At 45.8% G+C, this 16,346-nt stretch overlaps 1 protein-coding gene across 1 annotated transcript; it reads left to right on the top strand.

Annotated features, from left to right (window-relative positions):
* The first annotated feature begins 3,089 nt into the window (after positions 1-3,089).
* Positions 3,090-6,251, top strand: LOC129846235 (C-C motif chemokine 13-like). Its single transcript, XM_055914239.1, has 3 exons — positions 3,090-3,454; positions 3,653-3,779; positions 5,229-6,251. The coding sequence occupies exons 1-3, from the start codon at positions 3,391-3,393 to the stop codon at positions 5,338-5,340; spliced, it is 303 nt and encodes a 100-aa protein (XP_055770214.1). The 5' UTR covers positions 3,090-3,390; the 3' UTR covers positions 5,341-6,251.
* Positions 6,252-16,346: the final 10,095 nt, after the last annotated feature.

The raw sequence follows: 16,346 nt of genomic DNA, 5'->3' as shown, positions 1-16,346 counted from the left end.
CTAGTGAAGTTGGTGTGAGTGTGGGGAGAGATACAGAGAGTACAGTAGTCTAGTGAAGTTGGTGTGAGTGTGGAGAGAGATACAGAGAGTACAGTAGTCTAGTGAAGTTGGTGTGAGTGTGGGGAGAGATACAGAGAGTACAGTAGTCTAGTGAAGTTGGTGTGAGTAGAGATACAGAGAGTACTGTAGTCTAGTGAAGTTGGTGTGAGTGTGGGGAGAGATACAGAGAGTACAGTAGTCTAGTGAAGTTGGTGTGAGTGTGGAGAGAGATACAGAGAGTACAGTAGTCTAGTGAAGTTGGTGTGAGTGTGAGTAGAGATACAGAGAGTACTGTAGTCTAGTGAAGTTGGTGTGAGTAGAGATACAGAGAGTACAGTAGTCTAGTGAAGTTGGTGTGAGTGTGGGGAGAGATACAGAGAATACAGTAGTCTAGTGAAGTTGGTGTGAGTGTGGAGAGAGATACAGAGAGTACTGTAGTCTAGTGAAGTTGGTGTGAGTAGAGATACAGAGAGTACAGTAGTCTAGTGAAGTTGGTGTGAGTAGAGATACAGAGAGTACTGTAGTCTAGTGAAGTTGGTGTGAGTGTGGGGAGAGATACAGAGAGTACTGTAGTCTAGTGAAGTTGGTGTGAGTAGAGATACAGAGGGTACTGTAGTCTAGTGAAGTTGGTGTGAGTGTGGGGAGAGATACAGAGAGTACTGTAGTCTAGTGAAGTTGGTGTGAGTAGAGATACAGAGAGTACTGTAGTCTAGTGAAGTTGGTGTGAGTGTGGGGAGAGATACAGAGAGTACTGTAGTCTAGTGAAGTTGGTGTGAGTAGAGATACAGACAGTACAGTAGTCTAGTGAAGTTGGTGTGAGTGTGAGTAGAGATACAGAGAGTACTGTAGTCTAGTGAAGTTGGTGTGAGTGTGGGGAGAGATACAGAGAGTACTGTAGTCTAGTGAAGTTGGTGTGAGTGTGGGGAGAGATACAGAGAGTACTGTAGTCTAGTGAAGTTGGTGTGAGTGTGGGGAGAGATACAGAGAGTACTGTAGTCTAGTGAAGTTGGTGTGAGTGTGAGTAGAGATACAGAGAGTACAGTAGTCTAGTGAAGTTGGTGTGAGTGTGAGTAGAGATACAGAGAGTACTGTAGTCTAGTGAAGTTGGTGTGAGTGTGAGTAGAGATACAGAGAGTACTGTAGTCTAGTGAAGTTGGTGTGAGTGTGGGGAGAGATACAGAGAGTACTGTAGTCTAGTGAAGCTGGTGTGAGTGTGGGGAGAGATACAGAGAGTACTGAAATCTAGTGAAGTTGGTGTGAGTAGAGATACAGACAGTACAGTAGTCTAGTGAAGTTGGTGTGAGTAGAGATACAGAGAGTACAGTAGTCTAGTGAAGTTGGTGTGAGTGTGGGGAGAGATACAGAGAATACTGTAGTCTAGTGAAGTTGGTGTGAGTGTGGGGAGAGATACAGAGAGTACTGTAGTCTAGTGAAGTTGGTGTGAGTGTGGAGAGAGATACAGAGAGTACAGTAGTCTAGTGAAGTTGGTGTGAGTGTGAGTAGAGATACAGAGAGTACTGTAGTCTAGTGAAGGTGGTGTGAGTGTGGGGAGGGATACAGAGAGTACTGTAGTCTAGTGAAGGTGGTGTGAGTGTGGGGAGGGATACAGAGAGTACTGTAGTCTTGTCCGGTCCATAACTGCCCATAGTGTGTGTTAACCTGTTTCTGTAGCATGAGGCAGGTTGATGTAGGATACAAGTACACCCCCTGAACAGAACGCTAGTCTGTTGCAGGACCTTACCCCGTTTCCTTTCCTTACCTTACCCCGTCTCCTTACCTTACCCCGTCTCCTTGCCTTACTCCGTCTCCTTACCTTACCCCGTCTCCTTACCTTACCCCGTCTCCTTACCTTACCCCGTCTCCTTACCTTACCCCGTCTCCTTACCTTACCCCGTCTCCTTACCTTACCCCGTCTCCTTACCTTACCCCGTCTCCTTACCCCGTCTCCTTACCCCGTCTCCTTACCTTACCCCGTCTCCTTACCTTACCCCGTCTCCTTACCTTACCCCGTCTCCTTACCTTACCCCGTCTCCTTACCTTACCCCGTCTCCTTACCCCGTCTCCTTACCTTACCCCGTCTCCTTAAACAGACTATCAGCAGTTGAAACAATCACAAAACATTTCCTGTCCTTGTTTAGTTGAAAAGCTAGGGATGGGTCTGGACAAATGTAACTACTCTCAAATTCATAGACAGAGCTACAGATGGAAGGACTGACCATCCATGATGTCAACATTATAGTTTTAACCACGTTCTCAGGATATACAGGGTGTTTTACATTTACTTTGTTTAAACATTGTAGTAAAATAAGTTTATATTCTGGGTTCTGATGGGGTAGGACAGTTCAACTAAACTCAAGAAGCATTTATAAGTTATATTCTTCAAGAATCAATGGGTGTATATCATTCATTTATTAGTTCAATAATGGATATAGGAACTGCAGAATGATTTTGTTCTGACTCGATCAGGGATCAAACCACCAACCTTCCTAACGGAGGGAAGACACAAACCACAATAATCTGAGATTAATTGATAGAAAAAGATTCTATGATTTAATTTCACTATGATGTAAAGGTTAACAGTATTCTACAGGTTTTAAATCAATATGCACATCCTAAAATCTTTTTAAAAGTTGAAAGATTTAAAAGTTGAAAGATACAGTTGATTTCAGGTATTACTTACAGACTAGTTGGTTATGATCTAGAGAACTTAATTTAATCTTATTTTTTCTTGTACTTGATGTAATGTATCATAGTATTTAGTCTACTTTAATAGTCTTCCTTTGATATGCAATTCTCTAGTAAATGTATTCTGAGTATTTCAGAAAATAGCAGCGCTGCTGAACATCCTGGAGGAAGCAGAGTTACACAGAATTGAAGAAGAGGAACCTGAAGGGCAGAATGTTGGTTCTTAGAAAGATATTCAGAGTGAATGAAGGAATAGAGGGGAGATTCCCCCATCAATTGTCAATGGGTCTGATGGACCAGCTCTCTGTATAAAAGACAGGTCAGATCAGACCTCAGACATAGAGCAAGAGCATCAGCTAGACTTCTGACACAGAACCAGACCAGAACATCAGAGACCAGAGCATCAGAGACCAGAGCATCAGAGACCAGAGCATCAGAGACCAGAGCATCAGAGACCAGAGCATCAGAGACCAGAGCATCAGAGACCAGAGCATCAGAGACCAGAGCATCAGAGACCAGAGCATCAGAGACCAGAGCATCAGAGACCAGAGCATCAGAGACCAGAGCATCAGAGACCAGAGCATCAGAGACCAGAGCATCAGAGACCAGAGCATCAGAGACCATCTCAGCCAATACAATCTTCAGCATCTCAACCATCTCTGAACCATGAAGACCCTGACTGCTCTACTCCTCCTGGGACTGCTCTGCTCCCTCCATACGACTTCTGCAGGTGTGTGTGTGTGTGTGTGTGTGTGTGTGTGTGTGTGTGTGTGTGTGTGTGTGTGTGTGTGTGTGTGTGTGTGTGTGTGTGTGTGTGTGTGTGTGTGTGTGTGTGTGTGTGTGTACAGTATGCATATGAGTGCATAGAAAGAAGCACCACATGAGATGCCTTCGTTGACCAGTGAGTGTGATCGTTCTTTGTTTCCAGCTGTCTTGGGGATTTCAGCAATGACTGCCACAGACTGCTGTGTGACGTTCTACCAAAACGTGATCCGTCTTGCTAGAGTGGTTTCAGTTTCTAGAACCCCTAGTAGCTGCCCTCTCCACGCACTGGTGTAAGTTAACCACCACACACACACACACACATGCACACGCACGCACGCACGCACGCACATACACACGCACGCACACACAGATTTCTACTGAACATAACGTGTTCTACATCCTTGGTGGGCGGGTACAAATGTGTTGCGAGGGCTGCATGATTACAACCTCTGTGTTGCTAAGCCTGCATGGTTACAGCCTCTGTGTTGCTAAGCCTGCATGGTTACAGCCTCTGTGTTGCTAAGCCTGCATGATTACAGCCTCTGTGTTGCTAAGCCTGCATGGTTACAGCCTCTGTGTTGCTAAGCCTGCATGATTACAACCTCTGTGTTGCTAAGCCTGCATGGTTACAGCCTCTGTGTTGCTAAGCCTGCATGGTTACAGCCTCTGTGTTGCTAAGCCTGCATGGTTACAACCTCTGTGTTGCTAAGCCTGCATGGTTACAACCTCTGTGTTGCTAAGCCTGCATGGTTACAACCTCTGTGTTGCTAAGCCTGCATGGTTACAAACTCTGTGTTGCTAAGCCTGCATGGTTACAACCTCTGTGTTGCTAAGCCTGCATGGTTACAACCTCTGTGTTGCTAAGCCTGCATGGTTACAACCTCTGTGTTGCTAAGCCTGCATGGTTACAACCTCTGTGTTGCTAAGCCTGCATGGTTACAACCTCTGTGTTGCTAAGCCTGCATGGTTACAACCTCTGCGTTATGAGGGCTGCATGGTTACAACCTCTGTGTTGCTAAGCCTGCATGGTTACAACCTCTGTGTTGCTAAGCCTGCATGGTTACAACCTCTGTGTTGCTAAGCCTGCATGGTTACAACCTCTGTGTTGCTAAGCCTGCATGGTTACAACCTCTGTGTTGCTAAGCCTGCATGGTTACAACCTCTGTGTTGCTAAGCCTGCATGGTTACAACCTCTGTGTTGCTAAGCCTGCATGGTTACAACCTCTGTGTTATGAGGGCTGCATGGTTACAACCTCTGTGTTGCTAAGCCTGCATGGTTACAACCTCTGTGTTGCTAAGCCTGCATGGTTACAACCTCTGTGTTGCTAAGCCTGCATGGTTACAACCTCTGTGTTGCTAAGCCTGCATGGTTACAACCTCTGTGTTGCTAAGCCTGCATGGTTACAACCTCTGTGTTACTAAGCCTGCATGGTTACAACCTCATAGAGGTTCTATATTAATATATACATATAGAGAGAGATGAACCGTAATACATTTAAAATATTCTGGACAGAATGTTGTTATGCTTTGACAGTCCTAATAATGACACAGTGATTCTGAATGTAATTGAACGGTCCGATACTTGTCTTCCTCCATACTCAACCAGTAGGACTGTAGGTACATGCACAATACACACAGAATCCTGTTGCAACATCCATACAGTAGTCTTCCACCTGTGAGTTTGGTGTGTGCTTTGTTTAGTCACCCCTAAATATATGTGTGTTGTTTACTGGTTGCAGGTTTACAACAAAGAAAGAGATTCGATTTTGTGTCGACCCGTCTGAGGCCTGGGTCCGGAGACATGTGACCAAGATTGAGAGCAGATCGTTGTCTCTGCCAGGACAACGATGATGTCATCAACCCCCGCCACCACAAACTAACTGTCAGATCTGTCAAGAAAATAGAATATTATTTGTTGTACATACAGTAATATTATTTCATTCTTATTTATTTACCATACTGTGAAGTTACTTTGTATTTTGAGATGATTTGTTTTGTCAACAAATGTTTGTTTTTTTCAGCAACAAAGCTAAATAATTTCAACATTTTAATAACTTAGTTAATTGTATTCTTATTGTGGTATTCATGCTTTGATTACTAAAGCTTCACATTTTGTGAGGGCGAGTTCTTCACAACTACTTGAGGCGTGCTGCCAGTTACATGGACACATGTTGAGGCGTGCTGCCAGTTACATGGACACATGTTGAGGTGTGCTGCCAGTTACATGGACACATGTTGAGGCGTGCTGCCAGTTACATGGACACATGTTGAGGCGTGCTGCCAGTTACATGGACACATGTTGAGGCGTGCTGCCAGTTACATGGACACATGTTGAGGCGTGCTGCCAGTTACATGGACACATGTTGAGGCGTGCTGCCAGTTACATGGACACATGTTGAGGCGTGCTGCCAGTTACATGGACACATGTTGAGGCGTGCTGCCAGTTACATGGACACATGTTGAGGCGTGCTGCCAGTTACATGGACACATGTTGTCACACCCTGACCTTAGAGAGCCTTTCATATGTCTCTTTTTGGTTTGGTCAGGGTGTGATTTGGGTGGGTATTCTATGTCCTTTATTTCTATGATTTGGTTTTCTATGTTTTGGCCGAGTATGGTTCTCAATCAGGGACAGCTGTCTATCGTTGTCTCTGATTGGGAATCATACTTAGGCAGCTCTTTTTCCCACCTGTGATTGTGGGTAGTTAACTTTGGTAGTGGCACTATAGCCCTGTTTAGCTTCACGTCGTTTCTTTGTTTTCTTGGCGACATTTACTCAAATAAAAGAAAATGTACGCTCACCACGCTGCACCTTGGTCTTCCTTGAACGACGTCCGTGACACACATCAACTATCTCCATAAACTGTCAACCAGCAGATTCAGCATGTCGGTTGTTTCTTCTTTCAGGAAACAGTTCATGTGTTAGAACTCACGGAACTACAGAGAACTCTGTTTCCAAGACAACAGAGGTCAACAGTCAGAAACAGAATAAACAGTTCATGTGTTAGAACTCACGGAACTACAGAGAACTCTGTTTCCAAGACAACAGAGGTCAACAGTCAGAAACAGAATAAACAGTTCATGTGTCAGAACTCACGGAACTACAGAGAACTCTGTTTCCAAGACAACAGAGGTCAACAGTCAGCCACACAGAATAAACTGTTCATGTGTTAGAACTCACGGAACTACAGAGAACTCTGTTTCCAAGACAACAGAGGTCAACAGTCAGCCACACAGAAACAGAATAAACAGTTCATGTGTCAGAACTCACGGAACTACAGAGAACTCTGTTTCCAAGACAACAGAGGTCAACAGTCAGCCACACAGAAACAGAATAAACTGTTCATGTGTTAGAACTCACGGAACTACAGAGAACTCTGTTTCCAAGACAACAGAGGTCAACAGTCAGCCACACAGAAACAGAATAAACAGTTCATGTGTCAGAACTCACGGAACTACAGAGAACTCTGTTTCCAAGACAACAGAGGTCAACAGTTAGCCACACAGAAACAGAATAAACAGTTCATGTGTCAGAACTCACGGAACTACAGAGAACTCTGTTTCCAAGACAACAGAGGTCAACAGTCAGAAACAGAATAAACAGTTCATGTGTTAGAACTCATGGAACTACAGAGAACTCTGTTTCCAAGACAACAGAGGTCAACAGTCAGAAACAGAATAAACAGTTCATGTGTCAGAACTCACGGAACTACAGAGAACTCTGTTTCCAAGACAACAGAGGTCAACAGTCAGCCACACAGAATAAACTGTTCATGTGTTAGAACTCACGGAACTACAGAGAACTCTGTTTCCAAGACAACAGAGGTCAACAGTCAGCCATACAGAAACAGAATAAACAGTTCATGTGTCAGAACTCACGGAACTACAGAGAACTCTGTTTCCAAGACAACAGAGGTCAACAGTCAGCCACACAGAAACATAATAAACAGTTCATGTGTTAGAACTCACGGAACTACAGAGAACTCTGTTTCCAAGACAACAGAGGTCAACAGTCAGCCACACAGAAACAGAATAAACAGTTCATGTGTCAGAACTCACGGAACTACAGAGAACTCTGTTTCCAAGACAACAGAGGTCAACAGTCAGCCACACAGAAACAGAAACAGAATAAACTGTTCATGTGTTAGAACTCACGGAACTACAGAGAACTCTGTTTCCAAGACAACAGAGGTCAACAGTCAGCCACACAGAAACATAATAAACTGTTCAACTCAACTCCAACAAAACTCTTAGATATATGTTTTATTGTCACATACTCCGGATTGGTGAAATGTGTTGTCTTTCACTTTCCCTTCCTCATTTCCAAGCTGTGAACTGTCGCCCCCAACATAACAGGCCTATAATTGTGATCTTTATCCAACAACCTAACAGGTCTATAACTCTGAACTTTATCCAACAACCTAACAGGTCTATAACTCTGTGAACTTAATCCAACAACCTAACAGGTCTATAACTCTGTGAACTTTATCCAACAACCTAACAGGCCTATAATTGTGATCTTTATCCAACAACCTAACAGGCCTATAACTCTGTGAACAGTATCCAACAACCTACCAGGTCTATAACTCTGAACTTTATCCAACAACCTAACAGGTCTATAACTCTGTGATCTTTATCCAACAACCTAACAGGTCTATAACTCTGTGTACTTTATCCAAAAACCTAACAGGTCTATAACTCTGAACTTTATCCAACAACCTAACAGGTCTATAACTCTGTGAACTTTATCCAACAACCTAACAGGTCTATAACTCTGTGAACTTTATCCAACAACCTAACAGGTCTATAACTCTGTGAACTTTATCCAACAACCTAACAGGTCTATAACTCTGAACTTTATCCAAAAACCTAACAGGTCTATAACTCTGTGAACTTTATCCAACCACCTAACAGGTCTATAACTCTGAACTTTATCCAACAACCTAACAGGTCTATAACTCTGTGAACTTTAGCCAACAACTTATTTTGACAACATATTGTGCAAGAATGTTAGAACTCATGCATAATGTACATATGAATGCTGAGCAAGCAATTCTACACAAGTTGTTATCGTCAGCAGTGCAGAAGTGAGTCCTACTTTTGACCAGGGAAGAGTGTCAATTCAGTCCTACACCACCAGGAAGCCTGTCTCTCTGGTGGTTTCTGCTGTTTAAAGTCCTACACCACCAGGAAGCCTGTCTCTCTGGTGGTTTCTGCTGTTTAAAGTCCTACACCACCAGGAAGCCTGTCTCTCTGGTGGTTTCTGCTGTTTAAAGTCCTACACCACCAGGAAGCCTGTCTCTCTCTGGTGGTTTCTGCTGTTTAAAGTCCTACACCACCAGGATGCCTCTCTCTCTCTGGTGGTTTCTGCTGTTTAAAGTCCTACACCACCAGGAAGCCTCTCTCTCTCTGGTGGTTTCTGCTGTTTAAAGTCCTACACCACCAGGAAGCCTGTCTCTCTCTGGTGGTTTCTGCTGTTTAAAGTGCTACACCACCAGGAAGCCTGTCTCTCTGGTGGTTTCTGCTGTTTAAAGTGCTACACCACCAGGAAGCCTGTCTCTCTGGTGGTTTCTGCTGTTTAAAGTCCTACACCACCAGGAAGCCTGTCTCTCTCTGGTGGTTTCTGCTGTTTGAAGTCCTACACCACCAGGATGCCTCTCTCTCTGGTGGTTTCTGCTGTTTAAAGTCCTACACCACCAGGAAGCCTGTCTCTCTCTGGTGGTTTCTGCTGTTTAAAGTCCTACACCACCAGGAAGCCTGTCTCTGGTGGTTTCTGCTGTTTAAAGTCCTACACCACCAGGAAGCCTGTCTCTCTCTGGTGGTTTCTGCTGTTTAAAGTCCTACACCACCAGGATGCCTCCCTCTCTGGTGGTTTCTGCTGTTTAAAGTCCTACACCAGGAAGCCTGTCTCTCTGGTGGTTTCTGCTGTTTAAAGTCCTACACCACCAGGAAGCCTGTCTCTCTCTGGTGTTTTCTGCTGTTTAAAGTCCTACACCACCAGGAAGCCTGTCTCTCTGGTGGTTTCTGCTGTTTAAAGTGCTACACCACCAGGAAGCCTGTCTCTCTGGTGGTTTCTGCTGTTTAAAGTCCTACACAACCAGGAAGCCTCTCTCTCTCTGGTGGTTTCTGCTGTTTAAAGTCCTACACCACCAGGAAGCCTGTCTCTCTCTGGTGGTTTCTGCTGTTTAAAGTCCTACACCACCAGGAAGCCTGTCTCTCTCTGGTGGTTTCTGCTGTTTAAAGTCCTACACCACCAGGAAGCCTGTCTCTCTGGTGGTTTCTGCTGTTTAAAGTCCTACACCACCAGGAAGCCTGTCTCTCTCTGGTGGTTTCTGCTGTTTAAAGTCCTACACCACCAGGAAGCCTGTCTCTCTGGCGGTTTCTGCTGTTTAAAGTCCTACACCACCAGGAAGCCTCTCTCTCTCTGGTGGTTTCTGCTGTTTAAAGTCCTACACCACCAGGAAGCCTGTCTCTCTCTCTGGTGGTTTCTGCTGTTTAAAGTCCTACACCACCAGGAAGCCTGTCTCTCTCTGGTGGTTTCTGCTGTTTAAAGTCCTACACCACCAGGAAGCCTGTCTCTCTGGTGGTTTCTGCTGTTTAAAGTCCTACACCACCAGGAAGCCTGTCTCTCTGGTGGTTTCTGCTGTTTAAAGTGCTACACCACCAGGAAGCCTGTCTCTCTGGTGGTTTCTGCTGTTTAAAGTCCTACACAACCAGGAAGCCTCTCTGTCTCTCTGGTGGTTTCTGCTGTTTAAAGTCTTACACCACCAGGAAGCCTGTCTCTCTCTTTTGGTTTCTGCTGTTTAAAGTCCTACACCACCAGGAAGCCTGTCTCTCTCTGGTGGTTTCTGCTGTTTAAAGTCCTACACCACCAGGAAGCCTCTCTCTCTCTGTTGGTTTCTGCTGTTTAAAGTCCTACACCACCAGGAAGCCTGTCTCTCTGGTGGATTCTGCTGTTTAAAGTCCTACACCACCAGGAAGCCTGTCTCTCTGGTGGTTTCTGCTGTTTAAAGCCCTACACCACCAGGAAGCCTCTCTCTCTCTGTTGGTTTCTGCTGTTTAAAGTCCTACACCACCAGGAAGCCTGTCTCTCTGGTGGTTTCTGCTGTTTAAAGTCCTACACCACCAGGAAGCCTGTCTCTCTGGTGGTTTCTGCTGTTTAAAGCCCTACACCACCAGGATGCCTCTCTCTCTGGTGGTTTCTGCTGTTTAAAGTCCTACACCACCAGGGAGCATGTCTCTCTCTGGTGGTTTCTGCTGTTTAAAGTCCTACACCACCAGGAAGCCTGTCTCTCTGGTGGTTTCTGCTGTTTAAAGTGCTATACCACCAGGAAGCCTGTCTCTCTGGTGGTTTCTGCTGTTTAAAGTGCTACACCACCAGGAAGCCTGTCTCTCTGTTGGTTTCTGCTGTTTAAAGTCCTACACCACCAGGAAGCCTGTCTCTGGTGGTTTCTGCTGTTTAAAGTCCTACACCACCAGGAAGCCTGTCTCTCTGGTGGTTTCTGCTGTTTAAAGTCCTACACCACCAGGATGCCTCTCTCTCTGGTGGTTTCTGCTGTTTAAAGTCCTACACCACCAGGAAGCCTCTCTCTCTCTGTTGGTTTCTGCTGTTTAAAGTCCTACACCACCAGGAAGCCTGTCTCTCTCTGGTGGTTTCTGCTGTTTAAAGTCCTACACAACCAGGAAGCCTCTCTGTCTCTCTGGTGGTTTCTGCTGTTTAATATCTTACACCACCAGGAAGCCAGTCTCTCTCTTTTGGTTTCTGCTGTTTAAAGTCCTACACCACCAGGAAGCCTGTCTCTCTCTGGTGGTTTCTGCTGTTTAAAGTCCTACACCACCAGGAAGCCTCTCTCTCTCTGTTGGTTTCTGCTGTTTAAAGTCCTACACCACCAGGAAGCCTGTCTCTCTGGTTGTTTCTGCTGTTTAAAGTCCTACACCACCAGGAAGCCTGTCTCTCTGGTGGTTTCTGCTGTTTAAAGCCCTACACCACCAGGAAGCCTCTCTCTCTCTGTTGGTTTCTGCTGTTTAAAGTCCTACACCACCAGGAAGCATGTCTCTCTCTGGTGGTTTCTGCTGTTTAAAGTCCTACACCACCAGGATGCCTGTCTCTCTGGTGGTTTCTGCTGTTTAAAGTCCTACACCACCAGGAAGCCTGTCTCTCTGGTGGTTTCTGCTGTTTAAAGTCCTACACCACCAGGAAGCCTCTCTCTCTCTGGTGGTTTCTGCTGTTAGAAGTTCTACACCACCAGGATGCCTCTCTCTCTGGTGGTTTCTGCTGTTTAAAGTCCTACACCACCAGGAAGCCTGTCTCTCTCTCTGGGGGGTTCTGCTGTTTAAAGTCCTACACCACCAGGAAGCCTGTCTCTCTGGTGGTTTCTGCTGTTTAAAGTCCTACACCACCAGGAAGCCTGTCTCTCTGGTGGTTTCTGCTGTTTAAAGTCCTACACCACCAGGAAGCCTCTCTCTCTCTGGTGGTTTCTGCTGTTTAAAGTCCTACACCACCAGGAAGCCTCTCTCTCTGGTGGTTTCTGCTGTTTAAAGTCCTACACCACCAGGAAGCCTCTCTCTCTCCGGTGGTTTCTGCTGTTTAAAGTGCTACACCACCAGGAAGCCTGTCTCTCTGGTGGTTTCTGCTGTTTAAAGTGCTACACCACCAGGAAGCCTGTCTCTCTGGTGGTTTCTGCTGTTTAAAGTCCTACACCACCAGGAAGCCTCTCTCTCTCTGGTGGTTTCTGCTGTTTAAAGTCCTACACCACCAGGAAGCCTCTGTCTCTCTGGTGGTTTCTGCTGTTTAAAGTGCTACACCACCAGGAAGCCTGTCTCTCTGGTGGTTTCTGCTGTTTAAAGTCCTACACCACCAGGATGCCTCTCTCTCTGGTGGTTTCTGCTGTTTAAAGTCCTACACCACCAGGAAGCCTCTCTCTGGTGGTGTCTGCTGTTTAAAGTCCTACACCACCAGGAAGCCTCTCTGTCTCTCTGGTGGTTTCTGCTGTTTAAAGTCCTACACCACCAGGAAGCCTGTCTCTCTGGTGGTTTCTGCTGTTTAAAGTCCTACACCACCAGGAAGCCTCTCTCTCTCTGGTGGTTTCTGCTGTTTAAAGTCCTACACCACCAGGATGCCTCTCTCTCTGGTGGTTTCTGCTGTTTAAAGTCCTACACCACCAGGAAGCCTGTCTCTCTCTCTGGGGGGTTCTGTTGTTTAAAGTCCTACACCACCAGGAAGCCTGTCTCTCTGGTGGTTTCTGCTGTTTAAAGTCCTACACCACCAGGAAGCCTGTCTCTCTGGTGGTTTCTGCTGTTTAAAGTCCTACACCACCAGGAAGCCTGTCTCTCTGGTGGTTTCTGCTGTTTAAAGTCCTACCCCACCAGGAAGCCTGTCTCTCTGGTGGTTTCTGCTGTTTAAAGTCCTACACCACCAGGAAGCCTCTCTCTCTGGTGGTTTCTGTCACAACGACCCCCAGCAGCTGCCCTCGTAAATCTCTGCTGTAAGTAGCATACAATGTACCTGGACTATATACTCAACACAACAAGATGGGCTGCTTTCTGAATTGACCCAGAGACACCAAAACATCCCATTCAACAGTAATAATGTCCTCAAGCAGCTTCCTGAATTGACCCAGAGACACCAAAACATCACATTTTGAATATTGTTCCACAAATACAGTGAAAAAAACCTAAAAGCTGGTTTACCTGACTCAGTACAGACAGAAGGAATTTCCCAGACTTATCCAGTCATGTCTAGAGGTTAGTAATGATGTTAGGTACAGTGGGAGTTGTTTGTAAAAGGGCTTTATGAATGAAAACACAGCAACGTATCAACCTACCTGATATCAAGAGACGACCAACCAACTTTACGGTAGAGAATGTGGTGATGAGCACTAAAACTAGTCGACCCGCGTAATAAAGCGCGGTGCGCTATGATAAACTGCATCTAAAGGCTTCAATGAGGTGGCAGCTGCGTTAGTATAGATGATGTCGTCATAGTTTCGGACCGATATAGGAACGTAGACTGAATGATCTGCTTTCTACTATTTAGCGAGAGGCAGGACCCGTTTCTATAGAAGAAGCCCATTTTAATTCTCAGCTAACTCATCAATATGCTTTATAGAAGACAGCTTTTCATCTATCCAGACGCCCAGATATTTCTAAGCAGATACACCATCAATATGAAGAACCATCCAAAGTACATTATGCTGAAATCATCGTAGTTGTTTTTATGAGCTCTGGAGAACAACATGTACTTAGTTTGACCTGCATTCAATACTCATTTCAGGTCAATTCAGTTTTTCTGTGATACAATGAAGACTGTAGTTCAGATAGAGTCTGGTCAACGTTGGGGTCTAATAGCAGACACAACAGTATCATAATACAATGAAGACAGACTAGTTCAGATAGAGTCTGGTCAACGTTGGGGGTCTAATAGCAGATACAACAGTATCATAATACAAGACAGACTGTAGTTCAGATAGAGTCTGGTCAACGTTGGGGTCTAATAGCAGACACAACAGTATCATAATACAATGAAGACAGACTAGTTCAGATAGAGTCTGGTCAACGTTGGGGTCTAATAGCAGATACAACAGTATCATAATACAATGAAGACTGTAGTTCAGATAGAGTCTGTGTCAAGTTTTGACCTCTTTCTTGTGCAATTCCCCACTTGAAAAGGACAATCCCTCCACGTGAAGATTTTATCTGGAGGGATTGTCCTTTTCAAGTGGGGAATTGCACAAGAAAGAGGTCAAAACTTGACAGTGAAAAACCGGCTGTCTTTCACAGTTTTGTGGAGGGCTTGGACTTGCACAGTCACCTTGATCACAAAGATGAAGTTTCCTTGGTCTTGTGGTTTTATAAATGCTCCTTTCACTGCGGTCTAAAGACAACAGCAGAACCAGGTGCTGGCACGCCCAGATTGCCTGGAAGATTTGTTCCACCTGGTTCACCACTGATTGAAGGAGGAGGAGTTTCACCACTGAGAAGCTCCCAGGCAGTTTGACAGCACACCTCCCACTCAATCTTCCCACGGGAACCGATGGAAAGATTGTAAATCAGCACCTACATACTGCCGGTCAGCTCCGAGTTTGATCCTCAACTGGTAGCAAGACAATCAGGCGTCGAACCTCTCTGTGCAGGACTGTGGTTTGCGTAGTTTCTTTCATGACTTTGACCGATGGCCGGTTTAGTGCGGGTTTTGTGACAGGAAGGCAGGTGCTTTGGACCACTTTGACGTTCACGTCTCGAACAATGGCCTTAGCATCTGGATTAACGCTCACCACCCGTCCTAGCTTGAATTGGCCCCTCATTGCATTTTGGTCACACAACCAGACATTATCTCCGACATCAACGTTGCGATATGAAGTGTGCCATTTACTTCTCAGAAATAAGTTTGTGCCGGCAAGCTGGCTCCAAGACCTCCAGAATTTGTTGACCTGGTTCTGCATCTCTCTGAGTCTCTTGTAAGGGTAGTTCGCAAAGTCAAATGTTCTGATCTCACCGCTTGGAGAGGCCCAGCCCAGGAGAAGTGTTTTGGGTGACACATACTGCACGCTTTCTTCATGGCTCTGCACCCTGGCATCTATTGGGCATTCGTTGGCAAGGTTTGCAGCAAGTTGTAGTGTTGTCTGAAGCTCGCTGTAGCTAAGGCCAGTGTTGTTGCCCAGGCTCTGCAGTGCCTTCTTGAGAATGCGAACAGCGGCTTCAGCAGCCCCATTGCGGTGAGGTGAGTCAGCTGGGTGAATTGTCCACTCCCATTTGGTACCTTTTTGAGCCGACATCTCTTCTATTGAAGTCCTATTCTGAGCATCCAGGAACTGGTAAAGCTCTCTTAGGATAGGTTTGGCGCCAATGAAGTTTGTCCCCGGGTCGGACCAGATCTTTCTTGGGTGGCCTCTAATTGCAGTAAAGCGTTGGTAAGCCATCAAGAAGCTCTCTGTCGACATTGTGTTGACCAGGTCTGCATGAATTGCCCTGCTGGCCATACAGCTGAAGACGACACCCCACACTTTCATTGCGACCCGTTTCTTGATGTCATCTTTGACAAGGTATGGTCCGAAGAGGTCGACTGTAGTGAACTCGAACGGAGCTGCAGGTGTGGCTCTTTCAGCAGGTAAGTCAGCCATTACCTGTTCGCACCTTCTTGCTCTTGACTTTTTGCAGAAAAGGCAGTTATCCACTACTTTTTGGGAAATTTTTCTTCCTTGGATGACCCAGGCTTTCCTCCTCTTTCTCAGCAGGGTTGCAGCCACACCTTCATGACCCTCATCGTGCGCCTCCCGTGCCAATAAAGTAGAGACCCATGCATTGAAAGGCAGAAGGGGAACTGCAGCGCCATCCTCCCTGAAGCCATGGATTCTCCCACCGCAGACTAGTAACCCAGATTCTGGCTCTCTGTACACAACCAAGCGGTCCGTAGTGGTAGTTGGGAACGTCACCCCCTCTTGAGCAGCAAGATAGATGTCTCTTATTGCCTCTTGACGTTCTGTGGCGGTGATAACTCCTTTTGTGGGAACCGCCTCCCACTTTGGGGTCTCGATGGACTTTGTTGCAGATCTAAACTTTTTTGGCGGCTCTCCAGATAAAAGCAACAGTCTTGATTAGATACTTTAGGCTACTAAAGCGCCTCTCATCCACCAAGTTTAGGACAGCTGCACCAGCAGGAAATCGTCCCACCAGACTTGGAAGACTTCTTTTCGCTTGGGCTCTGGTGAGTGCTGCCACAAATGACCTCTTTTGCATATTGTTAATGCTCTCTCGAGCTGTCACAGACAAATCTTTTGAGGACATAATTGGCCACTCGCTCTCTGGAAGATACAGAAACTCTGGCCCTTGCTGCCACTAAGAATGGGCATCAAGTTCCT

Source organism: Salvelinus fontinalis, unplaced genomic scaffold, assembly GCF_029448725.1.
Source record: "Salvelinus fontinalis isolate EN_2023a unplaced genomic scaffold, ASM2944872v1 scaffold_0486, whole genome shotgun sequence".
Lineage (NCBI taxonomy): Eukaryota > Metazoa > Chordata > Actinopteri > Salmoniformes > Salmonidae > Salvelinus > Salvelinus fontinalis.
This window is presented reverse-complemented; position numbering and strand designations above follow the sequence as displayed.

Excerpts from the sequence above, each read along its gene's own strand:
- LOC129846235 (XM_055914239.1), top strand. The coding sequence starts at position 3,391 with ATGAAGACCCTGACTGCTCTACTCCTCCTGGGACTGCTCTGCTCCCTC. Across the intron at positions 3,455-3,652 it reads CCTCCATACGACTTCTGCAG|CTGTCTTGGGGATTTCAGCA; the intron begins GTGTGTGTGTGT and ends CTTTGTTTCCAG. Across the intron at positions 3,780-5,228 it reads TGCCCTCTCCACGCACTGGT|GTTTACAACAAAGAAAGAGA; the intron begins GTAAGTTAACCA and ends TACTGGTTGCAG.